The sequence below is a fragment of the Heteronotia binoei genome, chromosome 11, assembly GCF_032191835.1.
Source record: "Heteronotia binoei isolate CCM8104 ecotype False Entrance Well chromosome 11, APGP_CSIRO_Hbin_v1, whole genome shotgun sequence".
NCBI lineage: Eukaryota > Metazoa > Chordata > Lepidosauria > Squamata > Gekkonidae > Heteronotia > Heteronotia binoei.
In genome coordinates this window covers 76705345-76725251 of record NC_083233.1, presented here as the reverse complement: position 1 = coordinate 76725251, position 19907 = coordinate 76705345, and the positions used below count along the sequence as shown (strand labels likewise).

At 48.3% G+C, this 19907-nt stretch overlaps 1 protein-coding gene across 1 annotated transcript in view; it reads right to left on the bottom strand.

Moving 5' to 3' along the window:
• The window catches only part of CDK2AP1 (cyclin dependent kinase 2 associated protein 1), a 30271-nt gene extending 21734 nt beyond the window's left edge, over positions 1-8537 (bottom strand). The window contains exon 1 of the mRNA XM_060249790.1: positions 8312-8537. Coding sequence (XP_060105773.1) covers positions 8312-8372 — 61 coding nt within the window. The 5' untranslated portion in view covers positions 8373-8537. The remainder of the gene's footprint in view (positions 1-8311) is intronic.
• Between the last annotated feature and the right edge of the window lie 11370 nt (positions 8538-19907).

Below are 19907 nucleotides of genomic sequence, written 5' to 3'. Positions count from 1 at the left end.
TTTGAGGTAGAGGCACCAAACTTGCAACATAGCACCCAATGCCTCTCCTCAAAACACCCACCAGGTTTTGAAAGGATTGGACGAGGGGGTCCAATTCTATGAGCCCCAAAAGAAGGTGCCGCTATCCGTCATTATTTCTAATAGAGGGAAGGCATTTAAAAGGTGTGTGGTCCCTTTCAATGTGATTGCCAGAACTCCCTTTGGAGTTCAATCATGCTTGTCACAACCTTGCTCCTGGCTCCACCCCCAAAGTCTCCAGATATTTCTTGAATTGGACTTGGCAACCCTAATCCTGAATAGAGCAGGGGGTTGGACTAGATCAGGGTTGGGGAACAGTGGCTCTCCAGATTTTTTTTTGCCTACAACTCCCATCAGCCCCAGCAAGCATGGCCAATGGCTGGGGCTGATGGGAGTTGCAGGCAAAAACATCTGGAGAGCTACTCTTCCCCACGCCTAGACTAGATGGTCTGTATGGTCCCTGCCAACGCTAGGATTCTATGATTCTATGTTCTGTGTACTGGACAAAAGGCACAGGAACGGAAGCAGGTAAAAGACTTGGCAACCCAGACAGAGGTATGAGGCAAAACTTGGGAAAAATTTAAAAAGGCAAGTTTTTTTTTTTTTTTAAATTACCTGGGTCAGATTGGGGACATTCTTGTGAAAGAGGTTTTATGCATAAATATTGTACCAATTCCTGGTGTTCTGGCATGCACTAAGAGGAGAGCAGCCTTCTCCGCCTTGCTAATTTCTGGGGACAATCAAAGTTAAGTGGGTAATTAACAGCAGTGAGAAGGCCTTAAAACTCTATTTTTCCCCCTCTCCCCACCCCCCTCTCTAGCCACCTGGAATGCATAATGGAACAAATTGCTAAATGAAAGGAAGGAAAATATGTATTTCCAAGCCCACGGCAGCCTTCAAAACTTTCCAGAGCTCCTTGTGGATCACAAACAGTCGTCTGGCGTCCCCCGGCCCGACACATCTGGGTTTTAAGAGTGGGAACGAGGTTGCCACCTTCCAAGAAGGCTGCTGCGCCTTTAGTGGCACAGCGGGAAGAAATTCAACCGGGGAAGCGGTCCTTTTCCATGAGGACGAGCAAGCAAGGAAAGGAACAGTTTGCTTCTCTGCCTTCTGCTGCATCGTGTCTTTGAAGGAGAAAAAAAAAAAAAGACGAAAGAAAAGATATAATTTCTCTCCCCTGTCGTCGGAAGCTACACCAGAACGCCAGGACAGACCGAGGGCAGGAGCGTTTTAAGGTGCAGGGGAAAGAGAAGCCGCCTCTGAATCCAGCAGCGCAAACCCCACGACTCTCCACACGGCGCAGGAGCATTTGCAGTCAAAGCACTGCAAAGCCGATATATTGAATTGCCAGGATGCCTTTGTCTAAGTCCCTTGGCCTTAAGCCAGGGTGCTGGCATTAGTGTGAGTGTGAGAAAGACAGAGAGGAAGAAAGAAGAAAGGCTGCTATACATAGACAGAGACACCATTTTGGATAATGATGAGAGAGCTTCCCACCCCCACCCCACCCTTTTCCAACCTAAAGAGTTTCTCTACACAAGGAGCAATGTGAAGGAAGTAGCACAGGTTAACCAGGGAACTGCTGGAAAAGGGTCTTCTTGGTTGTGGTTTTTAATCTTTTCCTCAGGTATTGTTAAAGAGCGTAATGAATTTTGGATTGGAGGGAGGGGGGAGATGACTTATCCAATTGTTTCCTTCATCTCTCAGAGGCGGCACTTCAACAGTGCCCCAAAATGTCGCACATTCGCAATTCCTCCTCAACCCCAAATGCAAGACAGAATGCGTGTGTGTGGGGGGGACAGACACATTCCTACATGGGATCTAGAGTCATTGTGAAGGAGAGGAAAAAAGGGGGTTCCAGTTAAATCCAAGAGAATGACTTGCTCTGGGGAATTCAAAGCATTCTGAAATGCGGGCGATGCTTCTTTTTGGAGACAGATGGGTCGCCATGTTAGTCTGTCTGCAGCAGCTGAAAAGAGCCAGAGTCCAGGGCAGGGGTAGCCAAACTTGCTTAATGTAAGAGCCACATAGATTAAATTAGATATCTGAGAGCCACAAGACGGGAACGTCAGATGTTTGAGAGCCACAAAACAGGAAGGAAGGAAGGAAGGAAGGAAGGAAGGAAGGAAGGAAGGAAGGAAGGAAGGAAGGAAGGAAGGAAGGAAGGAAGGAAGGAAGGAAGGAAGGAAGGAAGGAAGGTGGAAGAGGGAGGAGAAAGGTGAAAAGAAGGCAACTTTAACTTTATTATTATTATTATTAATTGCATTTGATTAATTGCCCAATTCCAGTGATTAAATGCATTATCCAAGCTGACAGCTGGCTCTGCTTGGAGAAATGATTTAAAGGGAGAAATGCCTTCTCCAAACCAGCTGACGGGGCAGTGGGGGCTTCGAGAGCCACAAAATGTGTGTGAAAGAGCCACGTGTGGCTCCCAAGCCACAGTTTGGCCACCCCTAGTCCAGCAGCACCTTCAAGACTTAAAAAATCTGAGGAGGGAGTATGCCTTCATTTCATTGGAAATAATGGCGTATGGAGGGACTTTCTTTTGTGGCTCATAGAATTGGACCCCCTGATTCAAACTTTTTGAAACCTGGGTTTGTTTGTTTGTTTGTTTGTTTGTTTGTTTGTTTGTTTAAAAAAGAGAGGCATTAGTCCTATGCTGAAAATCTGGTGCCTCTTAAAAAACAGGGTCCCCCCGAGCCCCAGATACCCATGGATCAATTTTCCATTATAACTTATGGGGACCAGTCTCCATAGGGTATAATGGAGTGTCCAGCAGACATTTCCCCCCCCCCCCCGCATTTTCTGACAACCCTGAAGTGAGGGGAGGGCTTCCAAACCAGGGGACCCCCCCTGCCCCCAGCTGGGGATCTGATGTCAATCACTTCCAAACCACTCGAACTTTATTGTTTAAGCAACAGGCCTTCACAATAAAATATTGCGAAGCCCTGCTACTTAAAATATTCCCTGCAAAAAAGGAATAACAACCCCCCAAAGCGTCTCAGTAACCGCAGCCACCTGAACCACAGTCAAGCATCCATTTGAGCAGCAATTTTAGCAGCTGCAGACCCAAGTTTTCTAATAATGAATCCCACCAGCGCCTGCCAAAAGATGGCTTGTTAAAAAGGCAAGTCTTTTTAACGGGAATGCAGCAGCTAGAATGTTGGACAAAGGGGGACTTGAACTTGAATCCCTTGTTAAGCCATGGAACATACCAGGGCCGTTATTTTCTCTCTGCACACTCCACCTCATGGTACTGTTGCAATGATCTAGCCTGATCTTATCAGATCTCGGACGCTAGGCAGGGTCAGTTCTGGTTAGCACTTGGATGGGAGACGCCCAAGGAAGCCCAGGGCCGCTACGTGGAGGCAGGCAACGGCCAACCGCCTCGGAACATCTCTTGCCTTGAAAACTCCACTTAAAGGCGCTGTAAGTCAGTTGCAACTTGAGGCCGCTTTCTGCCGCCCCCAGTGATAAAATACAGGGATTCTGCTCCTAGGTTCAACCGGTATTCCAGCTGTTAACAGGGCAAACACAATCACAAGATCTTCAAGTGAGGCAAAGCACCCCTGGCCTCCCCTCAAGGGTTAACGCGAACAGCAGCAAGTTTGGTCGATTCTGCAGGTGTTACTAATTGGCGTCTCAGGCAGCAGGGCTCTTATCAGCTTCAAGGCCAAAGCATTTAGCTTCTCGGGAGAACCTGGGGGTCTGCGTGATTGGTGGGGAAAGAGCCAAAGATGATTTTCTGGAGCAGGGGTGGCCAAACTTGCTTAATAGAAGAGCCACATAGAATGAATGTCAGATGGCTGAAAGCTGCAGGAAGGAAGGAAGGAAGATGGGGGAAGGGAGGAAGAGGTGGAAAGAAAGCAATTTTAAATACATCCTCCAAGCCACCATCTGTCTCGGCTTGGAGAAGTGATTTAAAACTGCCTTCTCCAAGCCAGCCGACAAGGTGGTGGGGGCCTCAAGAGCCACACAATACGTGTGAAAGAGCCCCATGTGGCTCCCGAGCCCCAGTTTGGCCACCCCTGTTCTAGAGTTTTCTCCTGGAGACATGTCCTGATTGGATGTCATCATCACCTGATGTGCAGGGTCCCAAAAACTATTAACTGAGGGAAGGCCCTAAGAAAGATCGACTAGCTCAGATTTTGATGGACTAGAGCAGAGGTGGCCAAATTGTGGCTCAGGAGCCACTGCCCCGTTGGCCAGCTTAGAGAAGGCATTCATCTCTTTAAATCACGTCTCCAAGCCAAGCTAACTGGCAGCCTGGAGAATGGATTTAAAGTTAAAGTTGCTTTCTTTCCACCTCTCTCCTCCCTCCTATTTGCTTGCCTCCCTCCCTGTCTTGCGGCTCTCAAACATCTGATGGTCATGTCTTGTGGCTCTCAAACATCTGACATTTATTCTATGTGGCTCTTAAGTTACACAAGTTTGGCCACCCCTGGACAAGAGGCTTAAAACCATGACACGCAACTGCAAGTACGAAGAGAACGCCTTTGACTCTGGAATTTAAGGCTGGTGTTATCTAAAGCAGGTTCTGAAAAGTGTTAGCTGAGCTAGCTTTCGTATTTTCTATCCGTGTGGTCAGAGTAATGTGTTGCCTTATAGAGTAATTCCTTGTTTGGTTAGAACTCAATAAGCTATTTTTAAAAATAAAATAATAGTCTGGTTACTTATGTACACCTGCCTTGGGGATCTAGGGGATTCAGCCGTGAATGCTTTGATAGTCTTTCCCCTACTCCCAGATCCCAAAAAGTTACACCTTCTCCTATACACTTTACCCAGTTTTGCACCTGAAAGCATTTCCTTCCAGCAAAACAACCTGGTGCAGACAAGCTGATCACACCAAGCCTCAAGAACCCCTTTAAACTGTACAGCAGTGGACCATGCCAGAGCAATTACATCCCGCTTCTCCCTTTCAGGTCAGCAGCAATGGTTCTGCCCTGCTTTGTTACCAAAAAAGAAGTCACTTCTTGCAATCAGACTCCTGCAGCTCTCTCTTTAACAATGACACAGCCAAGGAGCCAGGGCTCTTTTTTGTAGCAGGAACTCCTTTGCATGTTAGGCCACGACCCCCTGATGTAGCCAATCCTTCTGGAGCTTATAGCAGGCCCTGTACTAAGAGCCCTGTAAGCTCTTGGAGGATTGGCTACATCAGGGGGGCGTGGCCTAACATGCAAAGAAGCTCCTGATACAATAAAAGTCCAGCAAAGCGCTACATCTCTTTGTATCTCTGGGGAACTTTTCAGCAGCCATTCTCTGAGCGATGATACAAAATAAGACTGCCAAGTGGAATTTTTTTTTTTTTTGCTTTTTTCCCTTCCTGTTGGCTTGGATCCCGTGCCATTTATCAGTGGCCTGATACACTTAAATAGAATGGCTTAAGTTGTCGCCCCCACATGGAAATACAATGGGGGGGGGACTTTTAATGGGCTTAATTACAGCCCGGCAGACTGCAGCTAAAAGCACAGGAGTTGGGCCAGTAAAAAAAACATAAAATAAAAAGGGAAATTGGCCACTCTCAAGGCAAAAGAGGGAGGGGGCAATGGCTCAGTGGGAGAGGACGGCTGTGCATCCAGAAGGTTTAGTCCCAGTGCAAAAGATCTGGCTGAAGGGCAGGGGGGGGGGGGCGGGCAGAAGACCTCCAGCAGGGGCCCCAGGGAGCAGCTGCCAGTCTGAGTAGGCAATACCGACCTTGACGGGCCAAGGGTGTGACTTGGAACAAAGCGGCGGCTTTATAGGTATGCGCCCAGGAAAATGTGGATCATAAATGACCGTAGCAGCTCTGCACACAGTGTTCCTTTGGCAATGGTCAGAATGATCCAGGATGGCAATAAATGCATACCCGGTGATTGCTACTTTGGGCAGAGCTGGAAGCTGGTGGGGCAGTGAAAGTTAACAGAATTAGTAACAGCTTCAGGAAGTCCTTGCTTCCAAGCTCTCCTCTGCTACAAACTCCCTGGGGTGGCTTTAGGGCAGGCGTCTCTCTCTCTTTCTCTCAGCCAGGAATAATACTGGCCTGTTGTGAAGGCTGAAAGACTTGGGACTTGTGTGTCAAGTGCTTTGCTAGATGCTAAGCATTCAACTTCAGCCCAAAGAAATCTGGATTCAGGGCAGGGAGATCTGGGTTTGAATCCCTCCTCGGCCTGATAAGCTTTCTCAGGGGGCCTTCTTTCTCACCTCCCTCTCATGGCTGTTGTGAGCATAAAAGTACATCACCCTAAATTCCTTTAAGGGCAAGGATATCAATCAAAACGGGGGAGGGGAACTTTGCAAAAAGAAAGGGAAAAAGAACAGGAAAACAGCCAAAAGAAAATAAGAGGAATACAGAATGCGGAAGATGATGATAAACGCAAGAACACTGCAAGTGGAAAACAAGCTAAAGAGACAGCTCAAGTTATTCCTTTCTCATGCACCCATTTCTAGAGGTCTTAAGAGTTCTGAAGAACCTCCAGCTGGGTGACGCGAATGCCAGCCCCTTGGCAAGACCTGGCGAGCCTAAGATTAGCTTGCCAGGAGAAAAACAGATCCTTCGGAGAATGGCTTCTATGGTCCCATACCTTGCTGAAGTCCCTCCCCTCCTGTCCCCAAATCTGCCCTCGCTCGCTAAGCTCCATTCCCAATTCTCCAGGAATTCCCCAACCCAGAGCTGGCAACCCTATGAAACGAATCAGAAGTACAGGCAGTTCTACTTAACCCCATGAGTGGCCGGCTTGGGGAACTGCTTGCCACAAGAGGGGATAAGCATCACTGGTTTCTATGGACAGATTGGGGGGAGGGGAGGGCAGATCTCCTGCAGGTGATTACTCTTGATAGCAGAATGGGGGGGGGGGCTCTCAGATGCCCTTAGCCCACACTGGAAAGAAGCCGCTGCCAGCCCAGACGGGTCACAGCTGGTGTTCCCTCTAAACTGTTGAGTCTTGTGAGCAAAAATTCTACTTTGTGAGCTACTGCATAGATTAATGAAATTGCCTTCAATGAAACTGCCGAGCAGTCCGGTTAGAACCGATAAAAGGAAGTCCTTCTTCACCCAAAGGGTGATTAACATGTGGAATTCACTGCCGCAGGAGGTGGTGGTGGCTACAAGCATAGACAGCTTCAAGAGGGGATTGGATAAGCATACGGAGCAGAGGTCCATCAGTGGCTATTAGCCACAGTTTATCCTTGGAACTCTCTGTCTGGGGCAGTGATGCTCTGTATCCTGGTGCTTGGGAGGGGCACAGTGGAAGAGCTTCTAGCCCCACTGGTGGACCTCTAGATGGCACTTGGTTGTTGTTTTTCTGTGGCCACTGTGTGACCCAGAGTGTTGGACTGGATGGGCCATTGGCCTGCTCCAGCATGGCTTCTCTTGTGTTCTTATTCGTTTGCTCTGGGGCCATTCTTCCTGAGCTGAGGCAAAAACGTGTGAGCCGGAGGATAAAAAATGGTGAGCCAGCTGACACTAACTCAGCTTAGAGGGAACCCTGGTCACAGCCAGCAGGGCTTTACCTGCATTCAGGACTCCCCCCCCCCTTCCCAAAGTTCGAAGTCTTGGAGGAGGACCGGATTTACATGTTTTTTGAAGGGGGGTGGCCACATTTAAAAATGGCGCCCCTTTATGGGCCCATTCCACCTTATGGGCCCATAGAATAGAATGGACTCCATACCCCAGAGGTGGTCATCGGGAACTCTCCAGATGTTTTTTTGCCTACAACTCCCATCAGACCCAGCCATTGGGGCTGATGGGAGTTGTAGGCAAAAATAAATCTGGAGAGCTACCGTTGCCCACCCCTGCCATACTCAATTTGGCAGGCCCCCTCCCCCCCGGCTCGGGTGGCGCCTGGGGAAAGCCCCCCCCCTGCCCCCTGGAGCGAGTCGGAACTTCTGCGCCAAGGGCAAGCGAGAGCGCCTCTGAGAGCGTGCAGAGGGCAGAAGGCCCTCTCCCCCCCACACACACCCCTTCCCCGGCGCGCACTTGCAGGCAGCCGCCAGCAGCGGTCCTCGGCGAGGCGCGCCGCGCTCCTTCCTGCCTTGATCCGAATCAATCAGCCGCTCTAGGGAGGGAGGGAGGGAGGGGGGGGGGGAAGCGGCAGGAGCCGGCCGGCCCGGGCTGGCTCCCCGAGAAGGCCCGGTGGGCGGCCAGGGGGGCTCCTTGGGAGATGCCCAACTTTGGCCCCGGAGAGCAGGGAGGGAGGCGAGCGGATCATGGCGGAGGCGGCGGCGATGAATCAGCGCGGGCGGCGTGGCGAGGAGGAGGGAAGGCAGGAGCCGGGCCAAGTTGCCCCCAGCTCGGCCCGGCCCGGGGGGCGCCCCTTACCTTGGCTCAGCGGAGCAGCCGCCGCGAGGTGCGCCGCGTTCAAGTTGGGCTTGTAGGACATGCCGCGAGGCGGGAGGGAGGGAGGGGAGCGCGGCGCCCAGCCAGCCAGCCAGCCAGTCGAGGGAAGAAGAGCCCGGCGCGGCGCGCCTCGGTGGCTCCCCGACACTTTGGGCTTGTTTACTGCGCGGGGGAGGCGAGGAGGAGCGCTCCTCGGCAAATATGGCCGTCACACTCGCTCGCTCACCCGCCCGGGCGCCGAGGGAGAGGCGCCAGCAACCCCGGGGATGGCCAGGGCGCCCCCGGCGCGCCCCTGCTGCTGCTGCCGGCCGAGGAGAGGGAGGGAGGGAGGGAGGGAGGAAGGGGCAGGGCGCGCGGGGAGCCCAAGGCGCGCTTTTTTCTGCCAAGGTGCATTCGCGCCGCTTGACGCTGGCGAGCTTGCAGAAGAGAGGATACCAAAGATGTACATGTATTTTTTTTCCCCCTCCGCCCTCCCCTCCCTTTTGCAGAATTGGTCTGTCGGACGGAAGAGAGGCAACTTTTAAAGAAAGTTCCCTCCCCCCCCCCCTCCACAAAACAAAAAAGGATTTTTGTGTTTTGTTTTAATGTAAAGGTGACCAAAGTTTGGGGAAGGAGTCTCCCTGGGACTTTTCCGACGAGAAAGGATTGGGGGGAATTGCGTTCTTCGCCTGGGGTCCTTGTGAGAAAGGCGGACTCTAAAGAACGCAAAGTTCCGTGGATTCCATGGGAGAGATACAAAGAAAGCACCTTTGAAACCAACAAGTGCGAATGTTTTAAACATTATTTGTTTTAAGTTTTTAAAAAGCTTTAATTTTAAAAATCTTTAATTGTGTGTGTGTGTGTGTGTGTGTGTGTGTGTATATATATATATATATATATATATATATATATATATATATATATATATATCTCCCCATTGGCGCTGCCCCCCCTCCCTTTCCAAAAAGGGGAAAAAGAAAGTGATGGGCTTCGGAAGAGATGGGAGAACTCCCATCTCCCCCTCCAAAAAGGGTTTAAGGAATTGGAAATAAAATCAAGGATGCCCAAATCTGTAGTTTTTCAGAAGAGCGTATAAGTAATATCAGGAAAGCAGCAGAGAAATTAATGAGGTAAATGAATATCTGTCCCTTAACTGGCTGACAGCAAAAACTTCACTTTTTAACTATTTCTCTCAACAATCAGACTTTTTCTAATTTGTATTTTGATACATTTTGCTGTCTATTGCTGAACAGAATGTTGGAAATTAACACAGAAAGTAATCTATGTAATTATAATTCTTTAAAACAATTTTAATCATTTTTTGCAGTTTACGATTAGCTCTACCAGGAAACTAGTTGTTAGCAGTTAAGCCTCCTTGAATTCAGTGGGATTTACTTCTGAGTAAACGTGCAGTATGTTGGGCTGCACCCCAGGTTCTAGTGTACTGTACATATCCAGGATATAAAAGTCTAAAAAATACGCTAAGAAAAAGAAACTTTTACTCCCTAAAGTCAATTTCAACTGTTAACATTTCTATTGCTGCAGCTTCCATTTATAGTTACTTTTTAGAGCCCCGTCACAGAGTGTTAAAGCTGCAGTACTGCAGTCCTAAGCTCTGCTCACAACCTGAGTTTGATCCCCGGTGGAAGCTGGGTTTTCAGGTAGCTGGCTCGAGGTTGACTCAGCCTTCCATCCTTCTGAGGTAGGTAAAATTAGTACCCAGCTTGCTGAGGGGAAAGCGTAGATGACCGGGGAAGGCAATGGCAAACCACCCCATAAAAAGTCTGCCGTTAAAATGTTGGGAAAGCAACATCACCCCAGAGTCAGAAACAACTGGTGCATGTACAGGGGACCTTTCCTTTCGAGCAAAGGTGTCAAACCAGGGGCAAATCAGGGCGCCAGAGGGCTCCTATCAGACCCCCGAACAACTGGCTGTCATCTGCTAACTTCTCCCTCTCTCTTGCTTCCTTCTGCATCACAGTTTGGTTTGCCAGGCTTGCTCAATCGCACAGAAGCTACAGAGCAAAGCCTCTATTTTCTCCACTAGCTGAGGCTCCTCCCTTGGGTAAGAAGGGACGGGGAAGGAGAGCTTGCTTTGGCAGGCTCTCTCAATTGCACAGCAGAGCTACTCAGCCAAGCCTCTCTTTCTTCTATTGGCTGAGACTCCTCCCCTCCTGGTTCCCTGGGGAAGAAAGAAAAGAGCCGGAGCTTCCTTGGATCAGTTCTCTGGATTCCATGTGAGAGATTCAAAGAAAGCACCTTTAAAGCCAACAAGTGCTAATGTTTTAAACATGATTTGTTTTAAGTTTTTAAAAATCTTTAATTGTGTTTGTCTGTGTCCTTTATGAAGTTTATATCTCCGCTACCTGGCATTACATTTTATGAAATACATGGCCTGGCCTGACAAGGTCTCATTTGGGTCAGATCTGGCCCTCATAACAATTGAGTTTAATACTCCATTCCTAGAGCAAATGAAGATCCAGTGCACTGTAGCGAAGAGTGTCAGGCTAGTAACTGAGACACCCGGGGTTCAAATCCCCAATTGTGCCATGGAAGCTGGCTGGGTGATCTTGGGCCAGTCACTCTCTCAGCCTCACCTACCTCACAGGGTTGTTGTGAGGAGAAAATGGAGGAGAGGAGAAGAGAAGGATGCCAGCCGCTTTGGGTCCCCCTTGGGGAGACAGGCAAGGCACAGATGAATTGAATAAACAAATTCATTATTCTTTTTGGTGACTGATATTATGAAACAAGAATCCAACATGGCTTCTCTTATGTTCTTATGTTAAGCCTTTCTTTCTCAATTGTACAGTCACGTTTGCTTATCCTTTCTGCCATAGAGACCGTTTCAGCCCCTTGACTATTTCTAGGGCTGTTTTCTATACCTTTTCCAGCTCTGTGATATTCTTTTTTAAGACCAGAAGAACAAAACTGCACTGAAACAAAGGTTGGCACCTCATAGATCTATGCAAAGGCACACTGGTACTTTTATATTCAATTTCTTCCTTAATAATCCCTAACCTGTGATTTGTCTCCCAGCTGAGTCATAGTGGACATTTTAATTATGCTATCTACCTTGACCCTAAAATCTCTTTCCTGGTCCGGTGCCCATACTGATGTATGTATGCAAACCTTGTCCTTTTGTTTTATGGCTGGCAATTAAAACAATTTTTAGACTGATTATCGTCCTTTTACACAGTTACAGTTGATACCAATCCAGTTTGTAGATTGAGAAAGAAGTGCACATTTCCTGTCCAGTTGTCAGTTATCCTTCATGATTACAAAGAAAAACACTCTTTAATATTTTCTCAGGACTTACTTTTGAAGCATGTAATTAAATGTCATGTCACAAAGACGTCTGACCCAAAATAACTTCCTAAACCAAACAAGTGTGTCCTTAGTGCAATCCCATTAATTACATGTTGCTGTCGCGGATTACAAATGAGACTCACTAATTCATGGTCTAAAGCTTGAATTTTCATCGACTTGTGAAATGTTGCAGGCCTTTTTTTTGTAGCAGGAACTCCTTCGCATATTAGGCCACACCCCCTGATATAGCCAATCCTCCGTGGAGGGAATGTGAGAAGAGGCAGGGCAACTTGTGCAAAATCCAGCAGAAGCACTGCGGGAAAAGGAGCAACGAGACCGGAACAAGGGTAGTGAGGAATCGGTCTTTTAGGCCACACACCCCTGATGTAGCCAATCCTCCTGGAGCTTACAAAAAAACCCTGGAAGCTCTTGGAGGATTGGCTACATCAGAGGTGTGTGGCCTAATATACAAAGGAGTTCCTGCTACCAAAAAAGCCCTGTACCACCACTGCAACATTTCACAAGTCGATGAAAAGTCAAGCTTGATCATCGGATTTATTTTGTAAGGACAACTCATTGCAGGTTTGCCCAGATTCTCGTTTTGATCAAAGGAGTCTTTTAGTTGCACAAATGTTTCCCAGCCATTCCAGTTTCTGGGCACTCCTGGCAAACCGAGCTGCTCTTATGGTCAAAGGTTACATTGTGCAATGCTGGATGAGTTCCTGCCCATCCTGGAAAAGGTGGCTTGTCAAACCAGCGCCTTAAATCTTGTCAAAGATATTTTGTGCAAATATTTACATAAATGCATTTTGCACCCAACCTTTTCCTGATCTCGGAGTGGGTTTTTTGGGGCGGGTGTGGGGGCATCAGAAGGAAATGCTTTGTGGAAAGAATTTATAGCTTAGGAAAGAAAGAAAGAAAGAAAGAAAGAAAGAAAGAAAGAAAGAAAGACTTTAAATGCATTCTCCAAGCTGCTGGCTGGTTTGGCTTGGAGAAGTGATTTAGAGAGACAATGCCTTCTTGGAGCTGGCCAACAGGGTGGTGGGGGCTTTGAGAGCCCCACAATATGTGTGAAAGAGTCACATGTGGCTCCTGAGCCACAGATTGGCCACCCCTGGGCTAGTCTCTTCGACACAATATTAATGGACATCAGTCTGAAATCGGAAGCCACAACGTTAAATAAAAAAAGAAAACCAGCGGGGGAACATTTTAACCTTCCAGGACATTCAGTTGCTGACCTAAAAGTGGCAGTTATGTTAGAAAGGGATTTCAAAAGGGAGATGAGAGAGACTGTTGAATTACAACTGATCACAAAAGTCAAGACAATGCATCCACCTGGACTGAACTGAGACCTAGGCTTCCTGTCTCATTACCAATGCTGATTTCTCTATGCCTACTGCAAACACAATCCAGTCATACCAACTATTGTCATATGCCTGCTAATGTCATTCGGCATCTGAAATGACTCCTCTTCCCAATATATAAGACAGATGTACTCCTCTTCTAGCTCCCCTCGAATTTTGTTAACCTTTCAGGTGCTCCTGGACTCTCTATTCTACTGCTACAGACAGTCTAACATGGCAACCCATCTTGGTTTCACCGTAATGTAGATAGGTGTTTCCAGAACTGATAACTGGAACCCCTTTCCCCCCCTCTAAAGGGGGAGGTATGCTGAATGCTTACTAATCTCATTTGAAGTATTACAATCTTTCCCAGCCCCTCCCTTCTTTCTAATGTTTGTGCAGTAGAATCAGGGAAGGTAGGAAGCATTCTTCCTTCAGTCTCTCCCCAGTTGCCTCTCCCAAGCACAGCATCTTTCACTCTCTCTCTGTCCTCTCAGGCTGCTTTTCGATCTGCTCTCCTCCTTTGCTTTTTCTTTCACAAAGAGGCTTCCTGGTCAGGAGCTGGCTCTTGCAATGGAAGAGGGCTTCTTGCACCAGGGAAAAGCGTTGCCAATTCGCAGAAGACCACTGCAGGGGCCCTATAGTCAGGGGGTCCTGCCCTGTGACTGAGTGGCATTTCAAATGTTCGGGGGGGGGGAGACTCCTGTGGGGCGCAATCCCGCAAAAGGTGACACACTAGGGTTGCCAAGTCCAGTTCAAGAAATATCTGGGGACTTTGGGGGTGGAACCAGGAGACATTGGGGGTGGAACCAGGAGACATTGGGGGTGGAGCCAGGAGCAAGGTTGTGACAGAGGGAGTCCTGGCCATCACATTGAAAGGGACCGCACACCTTTTAAATGCCTTCCCTCCATTGGAAATAATGTATAGGGGCATATTCTTTGGGGGCTCATAGAATTGGACACCCTGGTCCAATCCTTTCGAAACTTGGAGGGGAGAGACACTGGATGCTATGCTGAAAATTTGGTGCCTTTACCTCAACAGTCCCCCACCCCACCCCCGAGCCCCATATACCTGTGGATCAATTCTCCATTATACCCTATAGGAATCAATCTCCACAGGAAATAATGGAGTGCCCAGCAGACATTTCCTCCCCCCCCCTTTCTGATGACCCTGAAGTGAGGGGGGGGGCTCCAAATACCTGGGGATTGGCAACCCTAGCCCAGCGAAAGCAGTTGCACTTTTACCATGTCTAAAGGACTTTCTTCTCTTGGATCCTGACCCACTCATATACATTGCCGTCTGCATTGGCAGCTAAGAAAAGAAAGGCCAAAGTTGAGTTTGTAAAATGAGATTTAAAAAAACCCAAACCAATAAGCACTTTTAGGTTTGGTTATTTTAACCATGCTATTTATTATTTGCATTTTATCCTCCGTTTGTATCTGTGCGACTGTAGCAGCTACTGTTACAACTGCTGAATGCTATTTATTATTTAATTCATTTATACCTCAGCTTTCTCCCAATGTGCTGTACATCATCCTCTCCTCCATTTTATCTTCACAGCAACCCTGTGAGGTAGGTGAAGCTAAGAGTGTGTGACTGGTCCAAGGGGTCCCAGCGAGCATCCATAGCACGAGTGGGGATTTGAACCCAGGCCTCCCAGATACTAGTCTGACACTCTTAACCAATATTCCCTCTAAGCTGTAGAATATTGTGAGCAAAAATTCTACTTTGTGAGCCACTGGCATTAAAGCTGTGAGCTTCTGCATAAATCAGTTTGCTCTGGGATCATTTTTCCTGAACTAAGACAAAACTGTGTGAGCTAGGAGCTAAAAACTGTGAGCTAGCTCACACTAACTCAGCTTAGAGGGAACACTGCTCTTAACCACTACACTACACTGGCTCTCAACAAAGAGAGTCTTTTAACTTTAACTTTCAACCCCCCTCCACAAGGAGTCCCTTACCTCACTAGAAGAAAGTGCCATCCCAAAAAAGGAATTTTCTTTCAGCCTGGCCTCTCAAGAGAGTGTCTGCCTTGTCAGTTCAGAGACATTAGCAGAAATTATGGCAGTTTCTCTCTCTGAGAACCTGAGGTCAAACTGACTGCAGCTTCAAAGAGTGAGATAAGAAAGGTGGGAGGCCGTCACAGGTGCTGGTCAGACCATGAGGCCTGGTGGCTTCAAGGCCAGAAGAATCCAGGAAGAATTCAGCCTACACATTCCCATCTCTTTACTGCAAGGACTCATCGGTGGGAGAAGTAGGGCTGCCAATCCCCAGGTGGGGGCAGGGGATCCCCCGGTTTGGAGACCCTCCCCCCGGTTCAGGGTCATCAGAAAGCAGGGGGAGGGGAGGGAAATGTCTGCTGGGAACTCTATTATTCCCTATGGAGGTTTATTCCCATTGAAAATCATGGAGAATTGATCCGCTGGTATCTGGGGCTCTGGGAGGGCTGTTTTTTGGGATAGAGGCACCAAGTTTTCAGTATAGCATTTAGTGCCTCTCCCCAAAATACCCACCAAGTTTCAAAAAGATTGGACCAGAGGGTCCAATTCTATGAGCCCCAAAAGAAGGTGCCCCTTTCCTTCATTATTTCCTATGGAAGGAAGGCATTGAAAAGGTGTGCCGTCCCTTTAAATGTGATGGCCAGAACTTCCTTTAGTGTTCAATTATGCTTGTCACACCCTTGACCTTGGCTCCACCCCTAATGTCTCCTGGCTCCACCCCCAAAGTCCCCAGATATTTCTTGAATTGGCAACCCTAGGGAGAAGGGGCTTGGCTTCATTAGGCAAGGCATAGCGGCAAAGTGCCCAGGGTTGCCATGTTTGACTCAAGAAATATCCGGGGGGGGGGGGAGGGTTGGGGGTGCAGCCGGGAGGCTTTGGGGGTGAACATGGGACCAAGGGTGTGACAAGCATGATTGAACTCCAAAGGGAGTTGTGGCCATCACATTGAAAGGGACCGCATGCCTTTTAAATGCCTTCCTTCCATTTGGAAATAATGAAGGATAGGGGGACCTTCTTTTGGGGCTCATAGAATTGGACTCCCTGGTCCAATCTTCTTTAAACTTGGAGGGTGTTTTGAGGAGATGCACTGGATGCTATGCTGAAAATCTGGCGCCTCTGCCTCAAAAACAGCCTCACCTGGGCCCCAGATACCCACAGATCTATTCTTCATTATACCCTATGGGAATCTGTCTGCATAGGGAATAATGGAGCGCCCAGCAGACGTTTCCCTCCCACCCCTGCACTTTCTAATGACCCTGAAGTGGGAGGGGGGTGGCCTCCAAACCAGGGGTTCCCCTGCCCCCACCTGGGGATTGGCAACCCTAAGTGTGCCCAGCCCCATGATGGCAATTCACCTGATTAGTTGGGTCGCCTGTACAGCAACATACTGAGGGGTCAAGTCCGCACATTTGAGTGGTCAACTAGACCAGGCATCAAAGTCCCACCGCCGGACCTCTTGATGGTACCTGCGGGTTGGCCCCTGTGTAACAGTGCTGGACGGGATGAGCAACTGGCGTGCACCAACATGGCTTCTCTTATGTTTTTAAAAGATCTTCCATTTTGGTTTTGTCCCTTTTTCTGGATTACGTCCAACTTGGAGACACTTCAGGAGTCTGGGTAGGCCAGGGTGCTAGAGCACCTGTCTTGGGCTTCGAAGAAGAAGAAGACTGCAGATTTATACCCCGCCCTTCTCTCTGAATCAAGAGTCTCAGAGTGGCTTACAATCTCCTTTACCTTCCTCCCCCACAACATACACCCTGTGAGGTAGATGAAGATATTAGATTTATATCCCGCCCTCCACTCCAAAGAGTCTGAGCGGCTCACAATCTCCTTTCCCTTCCTCCCCCCCCCCACAACAGACACCCTGTGAGGTAGATGAAGATATTGGATTTATATCCCGCCCTCCACTCCAAGGAGTCTCAGAGCGGCTCACAATCTCCTTTCCCTTCCTCCCCCACAACAGACACCCTGTGAGGTAGATGAAGATATTGGATTTATATCCCTCCCTCCACTCCGAAGAGTCTCAGAGCGGCTCACAATCTCCTTTCCCTTCCTCCCCCCCCCCAACAGACACCCTGTGAGGTAGATGAAGATATTGGATTTATATCCCACCCTCCACTCCGAAGAGTCTCAGAGCAGCTCACAATCTCCTTTATCTCCCTCCCCCACAACAGACACCCTGTGAGGAGGGTGGGGCTGAGAGAGCTCTGCCAGAAGCTGCCCTTTCAAGGACAACTCTTGTGAGAGCTATGGCTGACCCAAAGCCATTCCAGCAGCTGCGAGTGGGAAATCAAACCCGGTTCTCCCAAATAAGAGTCTGCACACTTAACCACTACACCAAACTGGCTCTCAGTTGGAACTGTTGAGACTCAGTTCTGCTGGGTAACATCTGGATTTTAAACCAGCACTTGTAAATGTGCTTAAGATATTTAGCTTTTTTTTTTAGCCTAACTGATCATTGCTCTTGTATTGTGTATCCCTGCACATTCTTCGGAATAACTATGTTTTGAGGTGATCATAGACATGGGAACTTCAATCTGAATCCAGTATTTTAAGCCCTTATTGGCTAAAGTTCCTAGAATAATTTTTTTCCTGGAACTTACTTTAGAAATGGCTCACCTCGCTGGGCTGACTTCTTGATCTTAGACTAGGTAGGGCTGAAGCAGGGGTGTCAAACAGGCAACCCGGGCACCGAATCAGGCCCCTGGAGGGCTCCTGTCAGGCCCCTGAGCAACTGGCTCTTGTCCGCTTCCTTCTCCCTCTCTCTTGCTTCCTTCTGTATCTCAGCTTGCTTTATAAGGCTTGCTCGATCACATAGGAGCTACAGAGCAAAACCTCGATTTTCTCAGTTGACTGAGGCTCCTCCCCCTCCTGGTGCCCTGGGGAGGGAGGGAAAGAGCCAGAGCTTCCTTTGCCCAGTTCCCTGGATCCCATAGGAGAAATACAAAGAAAGTACCTTTAAGACCAATGACCTGAGGTAGAGACTTCGTTCCTTGGTCTGTCGCTGACAGGGTAGTTAAGGAGACTGGTGGCAGCATTAGCCCAGGGTATGAGGAGTCATTTCACACTTCAGTGCTTTGGACCAAATTGCCTCCCTTCAGGAGGCTTTTGATAAGCCCAACAGCCCTTTTTGACAAGCCAGGGAATCTGTGTGCATGAGAGGAAAAACAGGCCGATGGGCTTTCTCTCCCCCCCTTAGGGTTGCCAAGTCCAATTCAAGAAATATCTGGGGACTTTGGGGGTGGGGCCAGGAGACTTTGGGGGTGGAGCCAGGAGACATTAGGGGTGGAGCCAAGATCAAGGCTGTGACAAGCATAATGGAACTCCAAAGGGAGTTCTGGCCATCACATTTAAAGGGACGGCACACCTTTTCAATGCCTTCCTTCCATAGGAAATAATGAAGGATAGGGGCACCTTCTTTTGAGGCTCATAAAATTGGACCCCCTGGTCCAATCTTTTTGAAACTTGGGGGGTATTTTGGGGAGAAGCACTAGATGCTATACTGAAAATTTGGTGCCTCTACCCCAAAAAACAGCCCCCCCAGAGCCCCAGATACCCACAGGTCAATTCTCCATGATTTTCTATGGGAATAAATCACCTTAGGGAATAATAGAGTTCCCAGCAGACATTTCCCTCCCCTTCCCCCGCTTTCTGACGACCCTGAAGCGGGGGGAGGGTCTCCAAACCGGGGGATCCCCTACCCCCCCTACCCCAATTTGGATCTATCTGCACTGAAGTACTTGGTTACAGTAAAACCGAGCCACTCAATTTACAGAGGTGAGATTGCAGAACAAATGTTGAGTCCAAAGGCACCTTTAAGACCAACGACATTTAATGCTGGGCATAAGCTTCCGTGTGCGTGCACACTTCTTCAGATACATCGAAGTGGAAGTGACCATATAGGTCAGAGGTGTCGAACTCATTTGTTATGAGGGCCGAATCAGACATAAACAAGACATTGTTGGGCCGGCCCATGTGTGTACCTATTTAAGATTAAGTAGCTGAGATATAAACTTTATAAAGGACACAAATGTAAAGATTTTTTACAAAATCTTAAAATAAACCGTGCTTAAAACATTAGCATTTGTTGGTCTTAAAGGTGCTTTCTTTGTATCTCTCGCATGGGATCCAGGGAACTGGGCAAAGGAAGCTCTGGCTTTTTCCTTCCTTCCCCAGGGGACTAGGAGGGGGAGGAGCCTAAACCAGTAGAAGAAAGAGAAGTTTGGCTCAGTAGCTCCGCTGTGCGATTGAGAGAGCCTGGCAAAGCAAGATCTCCCACCCACCCCCTTCCTCCCCAAGGGGGGAGCCTCATCCAGTGGAGAAAACAGTTACTTTGCTCTGTTGCTCCTGTGCAATTGAGCAGCAAGCCTGGCAAAGCAAGCTGTGATGCAGAAGGAAGCAAGAGAGAGGGAGAAGGAAGCAGATTACAGCCAGTTGCTCGGGGACTTGATAGGAGCCCTCCCGGGGCCTTATTCGGCCCCCGGCCCCATATTTGACACCCCTGGTATAGGTAGTTACCATACATATACATAGAAGGTGAGCCACAAATGAGTGTACAACAGATTCAAGGACCAAACGGGAATAACAAGCATAGTCGATATGACTACCATAACCATATAAACTAAGCTTGTTATTCTTATTCGGTCCTTGAATCTGTTAAATTGTGCAGCTACCCACCTGAATTGTGCAACTACTTCATAGTTGAGATTGTACGCCATCAGTTTTCCACAGTCAAATCTGTACACTGTTAGCAAATCCTACACATGCACAAGAAAATCGCTAAGGAATGGATTCTTGGTTTAGTATTTTTAGCATTGTGGAAGGTTAACGCTTGGGATCTTATGGTTATGGAAAGGATCTCTTTTATGGTTAACCCTACAGATTCAGTCAGGTTCTAATTTTACCTAATTTTCCGGATGGAATGAAACGTAAAGGTGGGGAAATCCCTT